The 25,444-nt window shown below is 46.6% G+C and overlaps 1 protein-coding gene across 2 annotated transcripts in view; it reads right to left on the reverse strand.

The window, feature by feature from the left end:
• MYOM2 (myomesin 2) overlaps positions 1-25,444 on the reverse strand; it is a 252,158-nt gene that overhangs the window by 183,831 nt on the left and 42,883 nt on the right. For both annotated transcript variants that reach the window (XM_075340317.1, XM_075340316.1), the window contains 2 exons: positions 21,232-21,320; positions 17,060-17,107 (listed from right to left, as the gene is read on the reverse strand). In XM_075340317.1, the coding sequence (XP_075196432.1) occupies positions 17,060-17,107; positions 21,232-21,320 (137 nt within the window). The remainder of the gene's footprint in view (positions 1-17,059; positions 17,108-21,231; positions 21,321-25,444) is intronic.

A 25,444-nucleotide genomic window follows, 5' to 3' on the forward strand; every position in this document is an offset into this window, starting at 1 on the left:
GCCTAGTGGACACACAGGATTTTAGAGACCTTATATCTGTCGCTGTGCCCCAGTACCAGATGCCTAGTCGCCACTACTTCTCTAAGAAAGGTGTGCCCGCGCTACACCAGCATGTCGCACACAATATCACCGCTTCCTTGAGAAACTCTGTGTGTGAACGGGTGAATTTCAGCACCGATACTTGGACCAGTAAGCATGGACAGGGACGTTACATGTCGCTGACTGGGCACTGGGTAACTATGGTGATAGATGGTGAAGGGTCTGCTGCACAAGTCTTGCCGTCCCCACGACTTGTGTGTCAATCCTCTGTCTGTCCAAGTTCCGCCACTGCTTCTGCATCCTCCACCTCATCTGGGTCCTCCACCTCCGCCCCAAGCCTGCCTGGTCAGGCCACCAGCGCTCTCACTGCGCAGAAGGAATCACGCACCCCTCATTACTATGCTGGCAGCAGAGCGCAACGGCATCAGGCGGTCTTTAGCTTGACATGTCTTGGGAATAAGAGTCACACAGCTGAGGAGTTGTGGTCAGCTCTGCGGTCCGAGTTTAATAAATGGTTGTCTCCACTCAACCTGCAGCCTGGTAAGGCCGTGTGCGACAATGCTGCAAACCTGGGTGCGGCCCTTCGCCTGGGCAAGGTGACACACGTGCCTTGTATGGCTCACGTGTTGAACCTTGTTGTCCAGCAATTTTTAACACACTATCCCGGCCTAGATGGCCTTCTGACCAGGGCACGGAAACTGTCTGCAGTGCTCACTTCCGCCGTTCAAGCGCCGCAGCTGAGCGACTTGCATCGCTCCAGAAGTCTTTCGGCCTGCCGGTTCATCGCCTGAAATGCGATGTGGCGACACGCTGGAATTCAACTCTCCACATGTTACAGCGACTGTGGCAGCACCGCAGAGCCCTGGTGCAATACGTCATGACGTATAGCCTGGGCCAACGAGATGCAGAGGTGGGGCAGATCACCCTGATGGAGTGATCTCAGATCACGGACTTATGCACCCTTCTGCACAGTTTCGACATGGCGACGAATATGTTTAGCGCTGACAATGCCATTATCAGCATGACGATTACAGTCATTTACATGCTGGAGCACACGCTAAACACTATTCGGAGTCAGGGGGTGGGACAACAGGAAGGGGAGGAACTACAGGAGGATTCATATGCGCAAGACACAACAACATCACCAAGGTCCAGACGTTCATCATCACCAACGCGGCAGGCATGGGACCATGGGGGACAGGGATCAACAAGGGCGCATGGTAGCAGGCGAGATGTTGAGGAAGGTGCAGGAGGACATGAAGATATGGAGGACGAACTGTCCATGGACATGGAAGACTCAGCTGATGAGGGGGACCTTGGTCAAATTTAAGTTGAAAGAGGTTGGGGGGAGATGACAGAGGAAGAAAGAACGGTTAGCACCTCTATGCCACAAACACAGCGTGGACTTGGTCCGCATGGCTGCGCAAGACACATGAGTGCCTTCTTGTTGCACTACCTCCAACATGACCCTCGTATTGTCAAAATTAGAAGTGATGATGACTACTGGCTTGCCACACTATTAGATCCCCGGGACAAGTCCAAATTTTGTGACATAATTCCACCCATAGAAAGGGACGCACGTATGCAGGAGTATCAGCAGAAGCTGTTACTCGATCTTAGCTCGGCTTTTCCACCAAACAACCGTGCAGGTGAAGGGAGTGATTCTCCCAGTTGTAACTTGACAAACATGGGACGGCCTCGTCATCTTCAACAGTCTACCCGTACCAGTAGGACCGTATCTGGTGCTGGTAACAGCAATTTTATGGAATCTTTTCATAATTTTTTTAGACCCTCCTTTGCAAGGCCACCAGAGACATCAAGTGTGTCACATAGTCAACGGATGGAGAGGATGATACAGGAGTATCTCCAAATGAACATCGATGCAATGACTTTGCAAATGGAGCCTTGCTCCTTTTGTGCTTCAAATCTAGAAAAATGTCAAGAGCTCTCCAGTTACGCCTTGAAGATTTTGTCGTGTCCAGCTGCCAGCGTTGTCTCTGAACGTGTCTTCAGTGCTGCTGGGTGTGTGCTGACAGATAAGCGCACGCGTCTGTCCAGTGACAATGTGGACAGACTGACGTTCATCAAAATGAACAAGTCATGGATCCAGAAGGAATTTACTACCCCTGTGTCATCCTGGGGAGAGTAAATGCTTGTGGATTTGGAATGTGCTTGATGCAAATCAAAACATCCTGTTTGCAACTAGGGCACAAGTCCTGCCACTGATGGGGTGTCTGTGTGCCCAATTTGGGGAAAAAAGGTAGACTCCGCTTGGAGTAACCCTTGCTTGCTGTGTTTTTTAAAAATGATACAAGATGAACAGATCTGAAGGCAAGATGAAGGCAACATCATGTCTCCGCCTGCACTTTTCTCACAAACCTGCATTTTTCCAGGGACACCCTACTCAACACCGTCTACAGACAGCAGCCAGATCTCTGTCCCTCAGATGTGGTCAAATAAAAGGCCACTTACTGCGACCCATGACAAAGCTAAGTGGTTGACTCTATCCCTCTGTAAGCTGTTGGCTACCGAAATGCTGCCTTTACGCGTAGTGGACACACAGGATTTTACAGACCTTATGTCTGTCGCTGTGCCCCAGTACCAGATGCCCAATCACCACTGCTTCTCCAAGAAAAGCATGCCCGCGCTACACCAGCATGTCGCACACAACATCACCACTTCCTTGAGAAAATCTGTGTGCGACAGGGTGCATTTCAACACAGATACTTGGACCAGTTAGCATAGACAGGGTCATTACATGTCACTGACTGGGCACTGGCAAACTATGGTGAGAGATGGAGAAGGGTCTGCTGTACAAGTCTTGCCGTCCCCACGAGTTGTTTCAATCCTTGTTCTGTATGTAGAAGTTAATACACTGCTTCTGCCTCTTCAACCTCGTGTGGGTCCTCTACCTTGGCGCAAACCCTGTGTGGTCAGGCCACCCTTCCTTGCAACTGCGCACAAGGACTACCACACACCTCCTTACTATGCTGGCAGCAGAGCTCAATGCCATCAGGCGGTCAAAGTTTTACTTTGAAATGTATGGGAAATGTGAGTCACACCGCTATTACAGAGAATAGTAGTCAGGCAGGGTCAAAACATTAATTGAGGAACAGGAACAGAATGGGACGGCCAGGAAAGAATCAGAAAACAAGCAGAGGTGAAATGCGTATCGGCCAACAAGGTACATAAACAGCAAGCAGGAAAAGTAGTCAGGTAACAAGCACACAAAATCATAAAACTGAACTGGGGGTAAAATTAACCAGAGGTTCATAGCTATGTCTGGCAGTGGTCTGCAGACAGGATGGGCATAAAAAAGGGTGTGGTGTCTTCCCATTGGTTGTAGCTGAATGATGGTATTTCATCTGTGAGATACCCACCAGCTACATTCAGCCAGAGATTCTGCATCTGTCAAGGTAATGCAGCCCAGTGGGTGAGCATAACCTGCGTCCACCTGCGCCGCTGGCATCGACTACTCTCCCATCATCAGCACTATTCATGAAAGGAACACGTTGTCACCTGGCGACCGGAGTACAAATTGACGGAGCGGACTCCGTTGGTGACTTAACAGCCGTGTGCGGCAATGATGCAAACCTGGCTGCGGGCCATCCTCAGGGCAATGTGACACACGTGCCTTTTAGGGCTCACGTGTTGAACCGAATTCGCCAGCAATTTTTAAAACACCATCACGGCCTACATGGCCTTGTGCAGTGGGCACGCTCGCTATGTGCTCACTTCCATCGTGCGCACACAGCAGCTCAACAACTTTCATCACTCCGGAAGTCTTAGGGTCTGGCAGTTAAACGCCGTAAATGCGATGTTTCGACACGCAGGAATTGGAATCTGCACATGTTGCAGCGTGTGTGGCAGCACCGCAGAGCCCTGCTGAAATACGGTAAGACATATAGCCTGGGATAACTTGATCCAGAGGTGGTGCAGATCACGCTGCTGGAGTGGTGTCAGATCAAGGACCTATGCACCCTGCTACACAGTTTTGAAATGTCGACGAAGATGTTTAGCACTGGCAATGTCATTCTCAGCGTGACAATTCTGGTCATCTACATGATGGAGCACACTGTAATTATTATTCGGAGTCAGGTGTTGGGACAAGAGGAAGGGGAGGAAGTACAGGAGGAGTCATATGCGGAAGGGATAACAAGATCTACGAGGTCCAGATGGTCAGCGGCACCTATGCGGCAGTCATGGTGAGGGAGAGGGATTAACAAGGGCGCATAGTATCAGCAAAAAGTGTTGATGAAAGTGCAGGAGCCCATGAAGAAATGGAGGACGAACTGGCGATGGGCATGGAAGACTCAGCAGATGAGTGAGAGCTTGCTCACATTTCGGTTGTGCGAGGTTGGGGGGAGAGGGCAGAGGAAGGATGCACGATTCTCACCTCTCTGCCACCAACACACCAAGGACTTGGTCCTCCTGGATGCACAAGACACATGAGCGCCTTCTTGCTGCACTACCTACATGACCCTCGGATTGTATGAATTTGAACTAATCCTGAATACTGGGTTGCCACACTGTTAGATCCCCGGTACAAGACAAAATTTGGCGAACTAATTCCTGCCATAGAAATAGACGCACGTATACAGGAGTATCTGCAGAATGTGGTACGCAATCTTAGATCTACTTGTCCACTAAACACCAGTGCTGCACAGAGTGAATCTCAACGCTTTGTCATGGATAGGAGGAAATGGTCTTTTACTTGTCCACATCGGAGGGACCGAGGGATGGCTGCTGTGCTGAGATGGCGTTGAGTACGGTGTCCCTGCACAGTTGCACTTTTGGTCATATCCCAAAATGAGTTGAAAAAGGACAGATGCTGTTGGAAAGGGGAACAGGTGTGTTGGAAAGGGGAAAAAAGTTTTGGTCCGTGGATTTGGTGGTTAAGCAACTGTAACATTTGCTGAAGAAACAACATCTGTTACAGTGGGACTGGCAGATTTGGATAAAGTGGTATATAATCTGTGACCGCTATATAACGAAAATTAATAAGAAAAGAAAGAGAAAGGTATATATCCCCATCAGCAGTCAGTGTCCACCGTGCTCCCAGTTGGAAAAGGAGAGGTTGGCAACTTGAAGGTTTGGTGGAGGATACAGAGCTGTGTGGCTATGAAACTAATAGTAGCCTGAACCGAGTTAGACGCCATTCGGATCTGGAGACTGTGAGCCCTGTTAGCGTCACAGGGTCCACATGCCCACCCAGCCCAGGAACTCCCTGTTAACAACACAGGGGCCATTGAGTACGCTGACCGTGTGCGTAGGGGCCACACCTGTGGACAGCAGGCGCATCAGCAGCAGCAGGCCTGTTAATGCCACTGGGCTGCACAAGCAGGACTGTTAGGACAGGAGCTGGTCTTAACCGTTCTGCGTTACCAACTGTGGTGGTGGCCTGCATCCACCACCCGATCCCTGCCTACCTCTGGCCTAAAGCCGCAATGGGTTCAACACATGGAGGTGTGCTCTTTCGGAGCATAATAGAAGACTGCGCACCTCCTTGTTGGCTCCAGCCCCTTTTATAACCTGGGTCCGCCCCAAACCAGGGTGAACCACAATGCACCTCCTGGAGACAAAAGTAGAGTGACACGTCATGAGTGGCATAACTAGCGTCCTATTTGGAAACGCAACTTCAATGATGACCTCATGGCTGCCATGACCCAAACACCTCACCAGTCATCGTCTGAGCATCAATAATGCGGTGACAAGTCATAGGTGTGGGCCTCTGCAAGCCATTTGGGAGGACACCTGATGCCCTGTGGTCTATATGGGACCCCCACATCAGGGCCAGGGCCAAAGAGTTCATTACCGGACCTAGTCTCTGATGCAGGAAGTGCCTGAGCATGCTCAGTAGCATGAAATACAGTCTCTGAAAAAAGACTATCAGCTTTAGCATGGTGTCTATGCCCAAAACAGGACTTATACCCGGCACGGAATGCAAGCACCTGTGCAAAGAGGCTTTTCACACTTAGTGTGGGAGCATGCGCTGTATCCCGAAATGAAAACTTAGCGTCAGGAATGGCACAGTCAGGCTGAGCATACTCACTAGGCGAAACACTGTAATTATGCTGCAGCTGGGGTACATCGGCACACGCATGCGCACTAGCTGCCTCTCCACACTTAGACGTGGAGGGGAAATTTGTCTTGGAGATGCTGTCTATGAACAGAAGGAAAAGCTAAAGGAAGCCTGACTTTCTATCCCTCCGAATTATGAAATGCAGCAATGAATTCCATGAGTTTGCTATAACATTAGCGTAGCAAAATGTGCATGAGGGTGTGATGTAGAGGTGCTAGAAATAGCTTGTCACCAGTGGGGCACTAATGGAATACAACAGCCAGTTCTATGATGCCACAAAAATGGCAGTATTTTGTGCTATCATTATAGCTTATTAAAAACAGAGCACGAGGTTGTCATGCAGAGGTGCTGCACATAGATTTGCAGTAGTGTGAATTGACAAAAGTACAATAGCCACGTTTAGGATACAACTAGGTACAGTGAGTGTTTGCTAGTATAATGGCTGAGTTTAAAAAAGTTTGAGTGTGCAAGGCAGGCAGATGTCCTGCAAATAACGTTCCAATACTGTGAATTGACAAAAGTACAATAGCCACGTTTAGGATACAACTAGGTACAGTGAGTGTTTGCTAGTATAATGGCTGAGTTTAAAAAAGTTTGAGTGTGCAATGCAGGCAGACGTGCTGCAAATAACGTTCCAATACTGTGAATTGACAAAAGTACAATAGCCACGTTTAGGATACAACTAGGTACAGTGAGTGTTTGCTAGTATAATGGCTGAGTTTAAAAAAGTTTGAGTGTGCAATGCAGGCAGACGTGCTGCAAATAACGTTCCAATACTGTGAATTGACAAAAGTACAATAGCCACGTTTAGGATACAACTAGGTACAGTGAGTGTTTGCTAGTATAATGGCTGAGTTTAAAAAAGTTTGAGTGTGCAAGGCAGGCAGATGTCCTGCATATAACGTTCCAATACTGTGAATTGACAAAAGTACAATAGCCACGTTTAGGATACAACTAGGTACAGTGAGTGTTTGCTAGTATAATGGCTGAGTTTAAAAAAGTTTGAGTGTGCAATGCAGGCAGACGTGCTGCTAATAACGTTCCAATACTGTGAATTGACAAAAGTACAATAGCCACGTTTAGGATACAACTAGGTACAGTGAGTGTTTGCTAGTATAATGGCTGAGTTTAAAAAAGTTTGAGTGTGCAATGCAGGCAGACGTCCTGCAAATAACGTTCCAATACTGTGAATTGACAAAAGTACAATAGCCACGTTTAGGATACAACTAGGTACAGTGAGTGTTTGCTAGTATAATGGCTGAGTTTAAAAAAGTTTGAGTGTGCAAGGCAGGCAGATGTCCTGCAAATAACGTTCCAATACTGTGAATTGACAAAAGTACAATAGCCACGTTTAGGATACAACTAGGTACAGTGAGTGTTTGCTAGTATAATGGCTGAGTTTAAAAAAGTTTGAGTGTGCAATGCAGGCAGACGTGCTGCAAATAACGTTCCAATACTGTGAATTGACAAAAGTACAATAGCCACGTTTAGGATACAACTAGGTACAGTGAGTGTTTGCTAGTATAATGGCTGAGTTTAAAAAAGTTTGAGTGTGCAATGCAGGCAGACGTCCTGCAAATAACGTTCCAATACTGTGAATTGACAAAAGTACAATAGCCACGTTTAGGATACAACTAGGTACAGTGAGTGTTTGCTAGTATAATGGCTGAGTTTAAAAAAGTTTGAGTGTGCAAGGCAGGCAGATGTCCTGCAAATAACGTTCCAATACTGTGAATTGACAAAAGTACAATAGCCACGTTTACGATACAACTAGGTACAGTGAGTGTTTGCTAGTATAATGGCTGAGTTTAAAAAAGTTTGAGTGTGCAATGCAGGCAGACGTGCTGCAAATAACGTTCCAATACTGTGAATTGACAAAAGTACAATAGCCACGTTTAGGATACAACTAGGTACAGTGAGTGTTTGCTAGTATAATGGCTGAGTTTAAAAAAGTTTGAGTGTGCAATGCAGGCAGACGTCCTGCAAATAACGTTCCAATACTGTGAATTGACAAAAGTACAATAGCCACGTTTAGGATACAACTAGGTACAGTGAGTGTTTGCTAGTATAATGGCTGAGTTTAAAAAAGTTTGAGTGTGCAATGCAGGCAGACGTCCTGCAAATAACGTTCCAATACTGTGAATTGACAAAAGTACAATAGCCACGTTTAGGATACAACTAGGTACAGTGAGTGTTTGCTAGTATAATGGCTGAGTTTAAAAAAGTTTGAGTGTGCAAGGCAGGCAGATGTCCTGCAAATAACGTTCCAATACTGTGAATTGACAAAAGTACAATAGCCACGTTTAGGATACAACTAGGTACAGTGAGTGTTTGCTAGTATAATGGCTGAGTTTAAAAAAGTTTGAGTGTGCAAGGCAGGCAGATGTCCTGCAAATAACGTTCCAATACTGTGAATTGACAAAAGTACAATAGCCACGTTTAGGATACAACTAGGTACAGTGAGTGTTTGCTAGTATAATGGCTGAGTTTAAAAAAGTTTGAGTGTGCAATGCAGGCAGACGTCCTGCAAATAACGTTCCAATACTGTGAATTGACAAAAGTACAATAGCCACGTTTAGGATACAACTAGGTACAGTGAGTGTTTGCTAGTATAATGGCTGAATTTAAAAAAGTTTGAGTGTGCAAGGCAGGCAGATGTCCTGCAAATAACGTTCCAATACTGTGAATTGACAAAAGTACAATAGCCACGTTTAGGATACAACTAGGTACAGTGAGTGTTTGCTAGTATAATGGCTGAGTTTAAAAAAGTTTGAGTGTGCAATGCAGGCAGACGTGCTGCAAATAACGTTCCAATACTGTGAATTGACAAAAGTACAATAGCCACGTTTAGGATACAACTAGGTACAGTGAGTGTTTGCTAGTATAATGGCTGAGTTTAAAAAAGTTAGAGCGTGCAATGCAGGCAGACGTGCTGCAAATAACGTTCCAATACTGTGAATTGACAAAAGTACAATAGCCACGTTTAGGATACAACTAGGTACAGTGAGTGTTTGCTAGTATAATGGCTGAGTTTAAAAAAGTTTGAGTGTGCAATGCAGGCAGACGTCCTGCAAATAACGTTCCAATACTGTGAATTGACAAAAGTACAATAGCCACGTTTAGGATACAACTAGGTACAGTGAGTGTTTGCTAGTATAATGGCTGAGTTTAAAAAAGTTTGAGTGTGCAAGGCAGGCAGATGTCCTGCAAATAACGTTCCAATACTGTGAATTGACAAAAGTACAATAGCCACGTTTAGGATACAACTAGGTACAGTGAGTGTTTGCTAGTATAATGGCTGAGTTTAAAAAAGTTTGAGTGTGCAATGCAGGCAGACGTGCTGCAAATAACGTTCCAATACTGTGAATTGACAAAAGTACAATAGCCACGTTTAGGATACAACTAGGTACAGTGAGTGTTTGCTAGTATAATGGCTGAGTTTAAAAAAGTTTGAGTGTGCAAGGCAGGCAGATGTCCTGCAAATAACGTTCCAATACTGTGAATTGACAAAAGTACAATAGCCACGTTTAGGATACAACTAGGTACAGTGAGTGTTTGCTAGTATAATGGCTGAGTTTAAAAAAGTTTGAGTGTGCAATGCAGGCAGACGTGCTGCTAATAACGTTCCAATACTGTGAATTGACAAAAGTACAAAAGCCACGTTTAGGATACAACTAGGTACAGTGAGTGTTTGCTAGTATAATGGCTGAGTTTAAAAAAGTTTGAGTGTGCAATGCAGGCAGACGTCCTGCAAATAACGTTCCAATACTGTGAATTGACAAAAGTACAATAGCCACGTTTAGGATACAACTAGGTACAGTGAGTGTTTGCTAGTATAATGGCTGAGTTTAAAAAAGTTTGAGTGTGCAAGGCAGGCAGATGTCCTGCAAATAACGTTCCAATACTGTGAATTGACAAAAGTACAATAGCCACGTTTAGGATACAACTAGGTACAGTGAGTGTTTGCTAGTATAATGGCTGAGTTTAAAAAAGTTTGAGTGTGCAATGCAGGCAGACGTGCTGCAAATAACGTTCCAATACTGTGAATTGACAAAAGTACAATAGCCACGTTTAGGATACAACTAGGTACAGTGAGTGTTTGCTAGTATAATGGCTGAGTTTAAAAAAGTTAGAGTGTGCAATGCAGGCAGACGTGCTGCAAATAACGTTCCAATACTGTGAATTGACAAAAGTACAATAGCCACGTTTAGGATACAACTAGGTACAGTGAGTGTTTGCTAGTATAATGGCTGAGTTTAAAAAAGTTTGAGTGTGCAATGCAGGCAGACGTCCTGCAAATAACGTTCCAATACTGTGAATTGACAAAAGTACAATAGCCACGTTTAGGATACAACTAGGTACAGTGAGTGTTTGCTAGTATAATGGCTGAGTTTAAAAAAGTTTGAGTGTGCAATGCAGGCAGACGTCCTGCAAATAACGTTCCAATACTGTGAATTGACAAAAGTACAATAGCCACGTTTAGGATACAACTAGGTACAGTGAGTGTTTGCTAGTATAATGGCTGAGTTTAAAAAAGTTTGAGTGTGCAATGCAGGCAGATGTCATGCAAATAACGTTCCAATACTGTGAATTGACAAAAGTCCAATAGCCACGTATAGGATGCCACTAGGTACACTGAGTGTTTGCTAGTATAATGGCTTCGTTATAATTAGTTGGAGTGTGCAACGCAGGCAGATGCGCTCTGCAAATGTCTTGGCACTAGTGGGACTATAGCAAAGTCCAATAGCCACGTATAGGATGCCACTAGGTACACTGAGTGTTTGCTAGTAAAATTGCTTAGTTTAAAAAAGTTGTAGTGTGCAATGCAGGCAGACGTGCTCTGCAAATGTCTTTGCACTAGTGGGACTATAGCAAAGTCCAATAGCCACGTATAGGATGCCACTAGGTACACTGAGTGTTTGCTAGTAAAATTGCTTAGTTTAAAAAAGTTGTAGTGTGCAATGCAGGCAGACGTGCTCTGCAAATGTCTTTGCACTAGTGGGACTATAGCAAAGTCCAATAGCCACGTATAGGATGCCACTAGGTACACTGAGTGTTTGCTAGTAAAATTGCTTAGTTTAAAAAACTTGGAGTGTGCAATGCAGGCAGATGTGCTCTGCTAATGTCTTTGCACTAGTGGGACTATAGCAAAGTCCAATAGCCACGTTTAGGATGCCACTAGGTACACTGAGTGTTTGCTAGTAAAATTGATTAGTTTAAAAAAGTTGTAGTTAGCAATGCAGGCAGACGTGCTCTGCAAATGTCTTTGCACTAGTGGGACTATAGCAAAGTCCAATAGCCACGTATAGGATGCCACTAGGTACACTGAGTGTTTGCTAGTAAAATTGCTTAGTTTAAAAAAGTTGTAGTGTGCAATGCAGGCAGACGTGCTCTGCAAATGTCTTTGCACTAGTGGGACTATAGCAAAGTCCAATAGCCACGTATAGGATGCCACTAGGTACACTGAGTGTTTGCTAGTAAAATTGCTTAGTTTAAAAAACTTGGAGTGTGCAATGCAGGCAGATGTGCTCTGCTAATGTCTTTGCACTAGTGGGACTATAGCAAAGTCCAATAGCCACGTATAGGATGCCACTAGGTACACTGAGTGTTTGCTAGTATAATGGCTTCGTTATAATTAGTTGGAGTGTGCAATGCAGGCAGACGTGCTCTGCAAATGTCTTTGCACTAGTGGGACTATAGCAAAGTCCAATAGCCACGTATAGGATGCCACTAGGTACACTGAGTGTTTGCTAGTAAAATTGCTTAGTTTAAAAAAGTTGTAGTGTGCAATGCAGGCAGACGTGCTCTGCAAATGTCTTTGCACTAGTGGGACTATAGCAAAGTCCAATAGCCACGTATAGGATGCCACTAGGTACACTGAGTGTTTGCTAGTAAAATTGCTTAGTTTAAAAAACTTGGAGTGTGCAATGCAGGCAGATGTGCTCTGCTAATGTCTTTGCACTAGTGGGACTATAGCAAAGTCCAATAGCCACGTTTAGGATGCCACTAGGTACACTGAGTGTTTGCTAGTATAATGGCTTACTTAGAATGAGTTGGAGTGTGCAGAGGACAAGAGGGTACAGTGGCAGGATTGTGGTGCTCTGGGTAGAGGAATGGAAGCCTGCCTTTCTATTCCCTCCTAATGGTGAAATGCAGGGAGGAAATCCCTGACCTGGGCTACACAGACGCTGTTGCTGTTTGCAGGACCTGTCACTTATGGCTCTCTGACCCTGCCGCTTTGAGCCCTTAAAAGGACTGCTAGAATGTGCTCTCCCTAAGCTGTCTAACGCTGTGTATGCAGCGCATACAGCTGTATCGGCTATAGGACTCAGGAGGACGGAGCTGCGACACTGATGTCTGACACCAAAGACGCAGAAGGCAGATAATGGCGTTCGTGAAGAAAATGTCCGGTTTTATAATGCAGGGACATGTGACATGCAGATCCTATCACACATGCCGTTGCTTCTCTGGCTCAAAGTCCACTTAGGTGTGTGTGTGTCTGTGATTGGCTGACATGCTGGTCCGCCCCACAAGACGCGCGCGCTTAGGGAAGGAAGACAAGAAAAAAAAAAAAAAAATGGCGATCGCCATTATAGAAACAGCAGTGATCTGAAGGCGCTGTTCACGCACACTATACACTGAAATGTGATAATAGTTTGATTCACAGAGTGACTTACACTATTACAGCAGAAACCAAGCTAGGATTTAGCTGTTTTTTGGCTGCTAGAACCGTTCTCGAACGTTTCTAGAACTATCGAGCTTTTGCAAAAAGCTCGAGTTCTAGTTCGATCTAGAACATGCCCCAAAATCACTCGAGCCGCGAACTGGAGAACCACGAACCACGAACTGCGCTCAACTCTAGTTAGCAATGGATCCGGGGAAGTTGGAGACAGTGATGAACTGGCCTGAGCCCCGCTCGCTGAAGGCGATCCAGCGATTCTTGGGGTTTATCAATTATTATCGCCAGTTCATTCCCAACTTCTCGACAGTGGCAGCACCCATCATTGCCCTTACCCGCAAGGGCGCTAATCCCAAAGCATGGACACGGGAAACGGTAGAGGCATTTCACACTCTCAAAACTCACTTCTCCAGAGCTCCCATCCTTCATCGTCCAGACATCTCCAAACCCTTCCTACTGGAGGTAGACGCCTCTTCGGTCGGTGCAGGTGCAGTCCTGTACCAGAAAAACGAACGAGGAAGGAAACATCCGTGTTTCTTTTTCTCCAAGACCTTTTCTCCGGCCGAGAGGAACTACTCCATAGGGGATAGGGAGTTACTGGCGATGAAACTAGCATTCCAGGAATGGCGGCATCTCCTGGAGGGTGCGAAGCATCCATTTGAAGTTTTTTCTGACCACAAAAACCTCACATACCTCCAGACAGCACAACGCCTGAACCCAAGACAGGCCCGTTGGTCTTTATTCTTCTCCCGGTTCCGCTTTATTATCCGCCACCTGGCCGGTGAGAAGAACGTACGGGCCGATGCCTTGTCACGTTGTATGGTTGTGTTGGAGGAGGACGAGGAGGAGCCTCGTCTTATACTACCCCCGGACAGCTTGAGGATGGTCACTCCCACTTCTTTGGACCAGGTGCCACCTGGCAAAACCCTCGTTCCCCCTGAACTACGGAACGAGGTGCTATCGTGGGCCCATGCCTCCAATGTCGGGGGGCACTTCGGGGTCAAAAGGACCAGAGACCTGGTGACCAGGCATTATTGGTGGCCGAGACTACCCCAGGACATACAGGAATATGTGGGAGCCTGTATGTCGTGTGCTCGGAATAAGCCGTCCCGGCAGAGACCGGCAGGTCTTCTTCACCCACTGCCAGTGCCGGATCGTCCCTGGGAAGTGGTGGGGATGGACTTCCTGGGAGATCTGCCCAGGTCAGCAGGGCACAGGGTCATATGGGTCATCACGGACCACTTCTCTAAAATGGTCCACTTGGTGCCTCTCCCACGACTCCCGACGTCACGTGCTCTCGCCACCTTGTTCATTCGGCATGTATTTAGGTTGCATGGCATGCCTGACAAGGTGGTGAGCGGCCGGGGTCCCCAGTTTGCGTCTCGCTTCTGGAGAGAGCTCTGTAAGCTCCTGCAGATAGAGCTGAACATCTCCTCCGCATACCATCCCGAGACCAATGGACTAGTGGAGAGGACTAATCAGACCTTGGTAACTTACCTCCGCCATTTTATATCCGCGCACCACGACAACTGGGCTAACCTCCTTCCTTGGGCCGAATTTGCCATTAACAATTCGGTCCATGAATCCTCTGGCCAGACTCCGTTCCTACTCAATAACGGACAACATCCCAGAATCCCGGTTCCGATGCCCATTACGTCACCCGATACTAGAGTGGAGGATTGGGCGACCAAGGCCCGGGAGATCTGGGATGACACCCAAGAGGCTCTTAAAAGGGCTAAAGACCAGATGGTGACAACGGCTGATGTTTGCCGCCACCCTGCACCATCCTTCGCCCCTGGTGACCTAGTATGGCTGTCCTCTAAGAATGTTAACCTACGGGTACAGGCAGCCAAATTCGCCCCTAGGTATCTGGGTCCGTTTAAAGTACTACAGCAGGTAAACCCAGTGGCATATCGACTCCAGCTCCCTCCACGCTGGGCTATAGCCAACATCTTTCACGTGTCCCTCCTGAAACCCGTACGACTTAATAAATTCTCGGGGTCCCTGCCGGCTCAAACCGACTCCCCGTCCGACGACCCTGAGGTGGCAAAACTTGTGGAGACAAAAGTCATACAGGGGAAGAGGTACTACCTCATGGAGTGGGCCGGCCGTGGTCCGGAGCATAGATCCTGGGAGTTGGAGGATCATATCCGCGCCCCGGGTTTGATAGCGGCCTTCGAGCACGGACAGGGGGGGGGCCATGTTACATCTCGTGGCTCTCCTGAGGCAAGGACTGAGGCAGTCTCCCATTCCTTGCCTGCCACGAGCACTCCTGCTCAGCAGCGCCGAAGGTCTGCCAGACTGCGCAGTGTGCAGGAGATACCTTCTCAGAGAGGCAGCAGAAGGGTGACACCTAGTGGTTCTCCTGTTACAAGGAGTTAAGCGGTCTCCCATTCCTGGCCTGCCGCAGACTCTCCTGCTCAGCGGCCCCGAAGGTCTGCGAGGCTGCGCAATGTGCAGAGGTTTACTGCTCAGGGGAGCAGTGAGATTCCCGTTATCTCTCAACATTGTGAGACCGAGGATCCCGCCTCTATTTCCCAGAGGCAGGAGGGTGAGCATGTGCAATGCGTGGTGGGTCCTGATTCGCTCACTGACGTCACACGGCTTGATGACAAGGCTGGTGACGTGGTGAATCCTGACTGGCCAGGCTGGGACGTCGTGGACCCTGATTGGGTCAAGTCCGTCATCTCCGCCTCGCGCCCGCCCTCGGGTGGAGCTGCACCTCCTTAAAAGCTCCCCCTGCCATCATGGCGGCGCGCGACCGTCCTTCTATGTTTGGATGTCTGGCAGCGTGCTGCCACGCCACTGCTCAGGCATTACTGTCTCTTGTGGGCTTGGCCCTTGCTGCTCCGGCAGTACCTCGTTTGCAGGCCGTGTTCCTGTCTCAGGTGAGCTCCTCAAGTCTCCATTGGACTCACCTGGTTATTGAAAGCACACGTGCGTGGGCACCTCTGTGCTACCCTCGTGCCATATTCTCGTGACTTCCACTGGCACACGTGCGTGGGCACCTCTGTGCTTCCCCGTGCAACAGGTACACCGAGCCGTGAGATCTGTGCCATACAACCCTCACGGGTTAGGGCAGATCGGTGTACATAGATCGTCTGTGACATTCCAGACGATCGCTAGCAGCAACCCGCTCACTCTTCACCCACCATAGCGGCGGTCCCTTACACCGCACAGTGGACCTTGACCGGCGGAAGCAGTCCATTTCCCATCTTGGCACGCTTCCGTGGGTCCCCCTCGTAACAGCATGATACTGTACTACAGTCACACCAGTCCACAAGTAGTACATGATACTGTAGTACAACCACACCAGTCCACAAGTAGGACATGATACTGTAGTACAGCCACACCAGTCCACAAGTAGTACATGACACTGTAGTACAGCCACACCAGTCCACAAGTATTGCATGATACTGTACTACAGCCACACCAGTCCACAAGTAGTGCATGATACTGTGCTATAGCCACACCAGTCCACAAGTAGTGCATGATACTGTACTACAGCCACACCAGTTCACAAGTAGTGCATGATACTATAGCACAGCCACACCGATCTACAAGTAGTGCATGATACTGTAGTACAGCCACACCAGTCCACAAGTAGTGCATGATACTGTAGTACAGCAACACCAGTCCACAAGTAGTGCATGATACTATAGCACAGCCACACCGATCTACAAGTAGTGCATGATACTGTAGTACAGCCACACCAGTCCATAAGTAGTATATAATACTGTAGTACAGCCACACCGATCCACAAGTAGTACATGATACTGTAGTACAGCCACACCAGTCCACAAGTAGTACATGATACTGTAGTACAGCCACACCAGTCCACAAGTAGTACATGATACTGTAGTACAGCCACACCAGTCCACAAGTAGTACATGATACTGTAGTACAGCCACACCAGTCCACAAGTAGTACATGATACTGTAGTACAGCCACACCAGTCCACAAGTGGAACTGAGCTGCAATACAAGAAACAAATCCTAGATGTAGCATTGCTTCTAGAAGAAATCAGCCCTGTCATACTCATTTAAAAGGTTTTATTATGGTATACATATATTTCTTTATACTAAGAATTCCTGCTGTGTTCTGAAGCCTTCTGAATCAATACATTGACTATTCATAACAGCATTTCCATATGTTTCATTACACATTACAAGTTTTCTTGACTTTTAAACATAATTTTCAGTACAGACTTAAAGCTGTGCATATTTTTTAATAACATTCGTGAAAGAAGAGTTACTTACAGTGTGGCATGAAACCAGGGTGCAAAGGTTCATCTTCTGATCGGAATCCTAAAAAAAAAAATAAAAAAAAAATGTATCATTCGCAACAAGGGGCAATCTTTTTCTATTTAGACATTTTTTTCCGTATTTTGCAGTCAGCAAACGAAAATAGCAAATGTATCTACTCTAACATATTTGCAGGGATTATTGCTCACTACAGTTAATTCCAACTTTTTTTCATGATAGCAAAAAATATGCAAAAACAAGGCTTGTTTCATTACTAACCTTTAAAACACCACTCCAACTTTTTTAAAATGTTAGTGCTGCTTTAAGTCTAATTCCTCGGCCCCTTCTCTTATCCTCCCTCTCTGGCATCTTCACCTTCTATCACTGTCGCTCCGGTCGCACTCCAGTGGTTTGTGACCTGCCGGTGGCGCCAGTGTTTCATGGAGTGCAACGCAATACAAATCTATGATAGCCTCCTTCTGGCTTGCATAGAGTTGCATTGGGAGTACATGACGTAGCTTCTTACATCCATCCAGTCAGAAGTGGCAGTCAAAGGATGGCGCGGTTGGACTGTTGAATAGAAGTTGATTTGACACCCAGCACTAACACATATCATCAGTTAGAAGCTCTGACAGCGAATGGATGTAAACAGTGTATGGAATAAAAACCGCAGCTGCCGGGTGTTGCAGATCAGCTCCTATTAAATTAATAAATAATAGGACCTGATCTGCAGTAACAGGCAGGAGTGACTAAAGAGTGCTGTGCTGTGCTGTGCTTGTAACAGTGGGATTGTAGGGTATCAGATCCCCACCGACCTATATAAGAAGGTTAGTTCATCAATATAATCTTAGAAGAAAACCTTATTGTTACTGTTTCAGAGTTGTTTGAGATCTTTTTTGCATTATGAGTTCTTTTCATTTTTACCATTTTGGGATACATATAAGTTATAGTTGCTTTTTAAACCATTATTTCTAAAGCAAGCTGCTCAAAAAATAGTAATTCTGACATTTTTTTTCGGGCATTCACCATTTAATATAAACACCATGATAACTGTAAAGGTTATATTATTTTTGAATGTGATGACACTAGAGATCATCAAATAAAATGTACGTTGAGTTTTATAAAATTGTTAGGTCTTGGCAAATTGTAACAACTTGCAATTTGATTCACACAAATCATCCAAAAAAATGTTGTCATCTTTTTACACATTGCAGATGATTGCCTTAAACACAGAATAATCCTCAGGCACGATTGTGTGGGATTCCCCATAATGCCTTGTAGATATCACATTATATGATATAGCACAGCCAATCAGGAGGGACTATCATAACTTGTATACTAGCCTAGGCAGAAAGTTCTTCAGCCATTTTAAGCTGATTTTCAGATACTCAGAGTTTGTTAAAGCTCACAGTTCAGCAATACAGAAGAGAAAGTCCTAAAACATTGGCCAACTACTCCAGTCAGTGATCTATTGAACAACTGCAGCAGTGAAGAAGATGAAGCTAATAGACTGGAAATAATTGATAAATTCAGCTGATAGGAGGAGAGCAGCTATAGGAAGATGCTAACAAGAGTAGTTCCAGGCAGGCATATATATATATGTGTGTGTGTGTGTGTGTTTGTATATATATATATATATATATATATATATATATATATATATATCTAATTGCCTTATTCTGTCTGTCTGTCTGTCTGTCTGTCTTGCTCCAAAATTCTGTCGCCTCGGCTTCGCCCCCCCGCACGGATTGGCCGCTCGCCTCACCTCGGCTCTGCCCCCCGCACGGATTGGCCGCTCGCCCAGGCTCCGCCCCCCACACGGATTGGCCTCTCGCCCCGGCCCCCTGCACGCATTGGCAATTCGGCCACACCCCTCCCCCCTCACGCATTGCACACCCACCCTGGCCCCGCCCCCCGCACGCATTCCCCGACACGAAGCCCCGACTCCCAGGTGAGTGCTGTATCCCCGGGAGCCCACACCAGCGTACGCCGGCAACCCAGCCGACACATACCCTTGCATTGCTGGGGTTGCCGGCGTACGCTGGTGTGGGCTCCCGTGTGTGCGGGGGGCGGGGTACGCTGGTAACCATGGTACACATCGGGTAATATTGTGTAGCATGATTACCAGCATACACCGGCTCTCGGTACACATGTGCAGAAGAGAGAAGACCGAAGAAAGAAGACCCCCGATCATACTCACCAGCAGCCGAGCGGGAGTAGGTGAGCGCATCAAGGTCCTGCAGCGGCGGAACACACACACACGCACACACATAAGAACAGACACACACACATCAGATCACACTCACTCACTCTCACACACACATCAGATCGCATCCACACACAACAACATCCAGTGATATCGCTTACTTCTTGGCGGTGATACTGTGCATGCAGTGACCTTCCAGGACCTGCCAGAGGATCACATGGCCGGAAGCATGTGGTATCTCCGGATGTTGTGAGTGTGTGAGAGCGTATGTGCGATATCGTCAATGTGTTTCCACGTGTATGCGATATGGTGTGCGCGTGTATGCGATCGGATATGCGCGTGTATGCGATCGGGTGTGCGCGTGCATGCGATCGGGTGTGCACGTGTATGCGATTGGATGTGCGCGTGTATGCGATCGGATGTGCGCGTGTATGCGATCGGATGTGCGCGTGTATGCGATCGGATGTGCGCGTGTATGCAATCGGATGTGTGCGTGTATGCAATCGGATGCGTGCGTGTATGCGATCGGATGTGTGCGTGTCGGCAGAAGGCAGAGGAGCACGGCGTGCAGCACCGGAGGGCACAGGCAGAAGTGGGGTGTGAGTGTATGCGATCAGATGTGTGCGTGTATACTGTCTGATGTTTGATTGTGGAGCACGATGGGGGGTGCGCAGCATGGGGGATGGAGCACGATGGGGAGTGCGCAGCAATGGGGGATGGAGCACGATGGGGAGTGCGCAGCATGGGGGATGGAGCGCGATTGGGGGTGCGCAGCATGGGGGATGGAGCGCGATGGGGGGTGCGCAGCATGGGGGATGGAGCACGATGGGGAGTGCGCAGCATGGGGGATGGAGCACGATGGGGAGTGCGCAGCATGGGGGATGGAGCACGATGGGGAGTGCGCAGCATGGGGGATGGAGCACGATGGGGAGTGCGCAGCATGGGGGACGAAGCACGATGGGGGGTGGGCAGCATGGGGGATGAAGCACGATGGGGGGTGCGCAGCATGGGGGATGAAGCACGATGGGGAGTGCGCAGCATGGGGGATGGAGCACGATGGGGAGTGCGCAGCGGGGGGGATGGAGCACGATGGGGAGTGCGCAGCATGGGGGATGGAGCACGATGGGGAGTGCGCAGTATGGGGGATGGAGCACGATGGGGAGTGCGCAGCATGGGGGATGGAGCACGATGGGGGTGCACACCTCCCCCTAAAAAAACACACACACTGCCACACGCGCACCGCACAACACACCATACACACACTGGGAACAACAAACACCGCCCTACACAGACACCCACACACACAGACAACGCCGCACACACACAACACCCAACACACAAACACCGCAGCATACACAAATATACGCACATACCGCGCAACACACACACATTGCACAAAACATATCTCCCCCAAAACACACACACACACCCCACACCCACACAAACCGCGCAACACACACAGCACCACACACAGACAACACTGCAGACACACAGCGCTCCACAAACAACGCTACACACGCACAGCGCTCCACACAAACAACACCGCTCTCACACACCCCCACCCAGACAACACCCAGAACATTTACAGCGCCCTACACAAACACTTGGCAACTACACACAACAACATCTATATATATAACAAAAATCATACATTAACTACACAATAAATTCTAGAATACCCGATGTGTTAGAATCGGGCCACCTTCTAGTATATATATATATATATATATATATATATATATACAGTATGTATATATATATCCATCATAAAAAGTAGTGCAAGGGATTTATTTTAACCCAAGTGTCATATTAAAAAAAGCAACTGCCAATATAAATGCCCTATCGTTAACTCAGGATGATGCGAGGGGTCCACATAAGACAGTCTAGGAGTTGAGTGTGTATCATATTTAGAACCATGTGTAAGAGTTTCATTATTTACAAATGCATCCAAGAAAGTCTTCCCCATTAGAGCTCCACTTACGTTTCACAATCACAGCAGAATTAGTGGATGACTGTCCATGCACATTTCTAGCCACTGCCGTGTATGTAGAGGTGTCATCAGTATTAGTCCTAGAAAGAATAATAAAATACCATTACTAATTGATGATGCAGAATAAAAAATATTCCATTAAATTCTTACTTTACACAAAGCATTGAGTGCTATAAGAATATAACTCACTCCTTCTTAAAATTCATCAATATAATTAAAAAGCCAACATTCATACATAAGGTACAAAATATTGGAAAACAAGATAAAAAGCATTATTAAGAAGTGATGTTTAAAAAGAAACAATAACTGCAATTATTGAGCATTCCACATGGTGGCAGTGCATAGAAGAGAATCATTTCAATGTTTAGTAAGTGAACAAGAGACAGAAGCAAGAATGTGCTCCTTATAATGTGACCTAACAACATAGGAGGCTACAATATTCTAATAGGTGTCTATACATTGTGATTTGTGTTCTCATACAAACACAATTGTTAAAGGACTTATCTGGGAATTTTCTTTTTTTTGTATAATGTGCCTAAAAGCTAACAGGCAGGTAGTTGGTAAGGCCGTATTCACACAGCAGTATTTTTGATCAGTATACTTGATCAGTATTTGTATGCCAAAACCAGGAGTGTCTCCATAAGGGAGCTTTCACACTTGCGTTTTTTTCCTTCAGTCGCAATCCGCCGTTTTGGAAAACAGCGGAATCCGTTAACGGATTCCGCTGCTTCCCATAGACTTGTATGGGCGACGGATTGCGACTGATGGTCCTGCGTTGCATCTGCCGACCGACGCTGCGTTGCATGCGCCAGGTGGAAAGAACGCAGCATGTAGCGTTTTTCTGCTCTTCCCTGAGCGTCAAAAAACGCAATGTGCTGGATTCTGTCGGCGTCCGTCATTTTTATAATGGAAGCCTATTGTGGCGCAGTCTGTCGGAATCCGTCATTTGATGGATTCCTGTGACGCATCCATTTTTACACAACTACACATGCTCAGTTGAATAATTGTTGAAAAAAAGACTACAACGGATTCCATTGTTTTGCATCATCCATCGCATCAGTTGTACCACTATATGCAACACATCCGTTACATCCGTCACACAATGCAATGCGACGGATGCCGCACAACGCAAGTGTGAAACAAGCCTAACACAGAACAGACGTCAATCTTTCCATTGCAGTGTTTCTCTGTAAGTTCCACTCCTGTGTTTGGCAGACGATCACTGATGGAAAATACTGATGTGTGAATGAGGCCTGACAGAAGCAATTACCAGCCTGTTGTACCCAACATCGGCATAGCGCTATCACTGACTGCTCGTGCCAGTGATCAGCTGCTCCGTGTCAACAGAGAAGCTCTTCTTCTTTCCGCTCTGCTCTGTCGACGGCGCGTGACTGCCAGCATCATGCTGATTGACAGCCATCTTCCAGCAGTTATACAGTGTGGAGCTGTCAATCAGCATGACATCGGCAGTCACACCATGTCAACAGAGCAGAGCAGAAAAGAAGACACTACTCTGTGTCAGCAGACATGAAAAGTCCTGTATAACCTGTATAACCCTTTAACTGTCGGTATTTTCATTGAGAGCATCAGGATTTGGACAGACAATATTTTCTTGATATTTTAGGAAAGTAATATTATTTTTTAACTAAATGATATAATGTTGTAAATAGTTTGTTTTTGAAAATATAAGGGGCCCTACCATAAGCAAATATACTGTATATAAGCACAGTACCGCTGAAAAGCCCAAGAAAGTAAAAACATTATGTGGATATCTGGGTGTGCCCTGCATCTTCACAGATTGCGATGTGAAATAATCTGTGCAGTTTATTGGCTCTTTGTATGGTGTATTTTTGGCTGTAGTAAAAATAATGGTTAATTTATACGATCAATAAATTACACATAAGTCAATAGTATACACGAACTTGAAAAAAAATGTAATATATCTTATCAGAGGATTATGATTCTTTCTTCACCCATGAGCCTCTTCGTTTCCCCCTACCACCTGAATCCATTAGTCACTCTGAAAATTAAGGCTGAGAAACTTCCTGGTGAAAGCAGGAGGAATTACCAGCTTACTTATATATCAGATTCCATGTCATATTACAGTAACTCTACTGTATTAGGAGAGGGAAGAGGAATAAGGAGTGGCGACAGAAACTGACAGAGAGAGATCTGTAGTGCATCTTCTAGCAAATTAATTAATCTTACTTCAGTTCTGTATTCATAGCTACACTGCTCAGTGCTGCTGTATAATATCCTCCATGCAGCTTCTGAACATGCAGTGCTGGATTCATAGCTACACTGCTCAGCCCTGCTGTATAATATCCTCCATGCAGCTTCTGAACATGCAGTGCTGGATTCATAGCTACACTACTCAGCCCTGCTGTATAATATCCTCCATGCAGCTTCTGAACATGCAGTGCTGGATTCATAGTTACACTGCTCAGTGCTGCTGTATAATATCCTCCATGCAGCTTCTGAACATGCAGTGCTGGATTCATAGTTACACTGCTCAGTGCTGCTGTATAATATCCTCCATGCAGCTTCTGAACATGCAGTGCTGGATTCATAGTTACACTGCTCAGTGCTGCTGTATAATATCCTCCATGCAGCTTCTGAACATGCAGTGCTGGATTCATAGTTACACTGCTCAGTGCTGCTGTATAATATCCTCCATGCAGCTTCTGAACATGCAGTGCTGGAGTCATAGCTACACTGCTCAGCCCTGCTGTATAATATCCTCCATGCAGCTTCTGAACATTAAGCACTGGATTCATAGCTACACTGCTCAGTGCGGCTGTATAATATCCTCCATGCAGCTTCTGAACATGCAGTGCTGGATTCATAGCTACACTGCTCAGTGCTGCTGTATAATATCCTCCATGTAGCTTCTAAACATATAGTGCTGGATTCATAGCTACACTGCTCAGTGCTGCTGTATAATAACAACCTCCATGCAGCTTCTGAACATGCAGTGCTGGATTCATAGCTACACTGCTCAGTGCTGCTGTATAATATCCTCCATGTAGCTTCTAAACATGTAGTGCTGGATTCATAGCTACACTGCTCAGTGCTGCTGTATAAAATCCTCCATGCAGCTTCTGAACATGCAGTGCTGGATTCATAGTTACACTGCTCAGTGCTGCTGTATAATATCCTTCATGCAGCTTATGAACATGTAGTGCTGGATTCATAGCTACACTGCTCAGTGCTGCTGTATAATATCCTTCATGCAGCTTCTGAACATGCAGTGCTGGATTCATAGCTACACTGCTCCGTGCTGCTGTATAATATCCTCCATGCAGCTTCTGAACATGAGCTACACAGAGAAAGAAAAGCATGAATCCCTCTCTTTCTGGATGCTTTTTATAGAACTCAACATAACAGCTAATCTCCACTGACCAGTTCATTGACAACTGACAATAAAGCGGGCTTTACACGCTGCGATCTCGCTAGCGAGATCGCAAGAGATCGTACCCACCCCCGTCGGTTGTGCGACAGGGGCAAATCGCTGCCCGTGGTGCACAACCTCGCTTAACCCCGTCACACGGACTTACCTGCCCTGCGACGTCGCTCTGGCCGGCAAACCACCTCCTTTCTAAGGAGGCAGTTCATGCGGCGTCACACGGCAGGCATCCAGTAGAAGCAGAGGGGTGGAGATGAGCACGACGTAACATCCCACCCACCTACTTCCTTCCGCATTGCCGGTGGAGGCAGGTAAGGAGATGTTCGTCGCTCCTGCGGTGTCACACACAGCGATGTGTGGTGCCGCAGGAACTAGGAACAACATCGCTAATAAGCAGAAAATTATTTTTTATTTCAGGACGACCTCTTTGCAGCAAATGATTTTGACCGCTTTTGCGATCGTTTAAGGTCGCTCATAAGTGTCACACACTGCGATATTGTTAATGACGCCAGATGTGCGTCATAAACACTGTGACCCCGACGATAATTCATTAACGATATCGTAGCGTGTAAAGCCCGCTTTAGAGACAGGTCAATGCATTCTGAGAAAGTAGGGAAAAATGCAGGATACTAGTCATACAATAACCAGAGATAACGTTACAAAGCTTTTTCCTTTACCTTGAATTACAGTCATACTTTAAAGTCTGCTTGGGGCTGGGGTCCTGAGAGGGTGAAAAGAGTAATTTCTAAAGGGACTTCACTGCAAAGGGACCTTACCAAGCCCTTATCAAATACTCTT

The sequence above is a fragment of the Anomaloglossus baeobatrachus genome, chromosome 3 (assembly GCF_048569485.1).
Source record: "Anomaloglossus baeobatrachus isolate aAnoBae1 chromosome 3, aAnoBae1.hap1, whole genome shotgun sequence".
NCBI classification, from domain to species: domain Eukaryota; kingdom Metazoa; phylum Chordata; class Amphibia; order Anura; family Aromobatidae; genus Anomaloglossus; species Anomaloglossus baeobatrachus.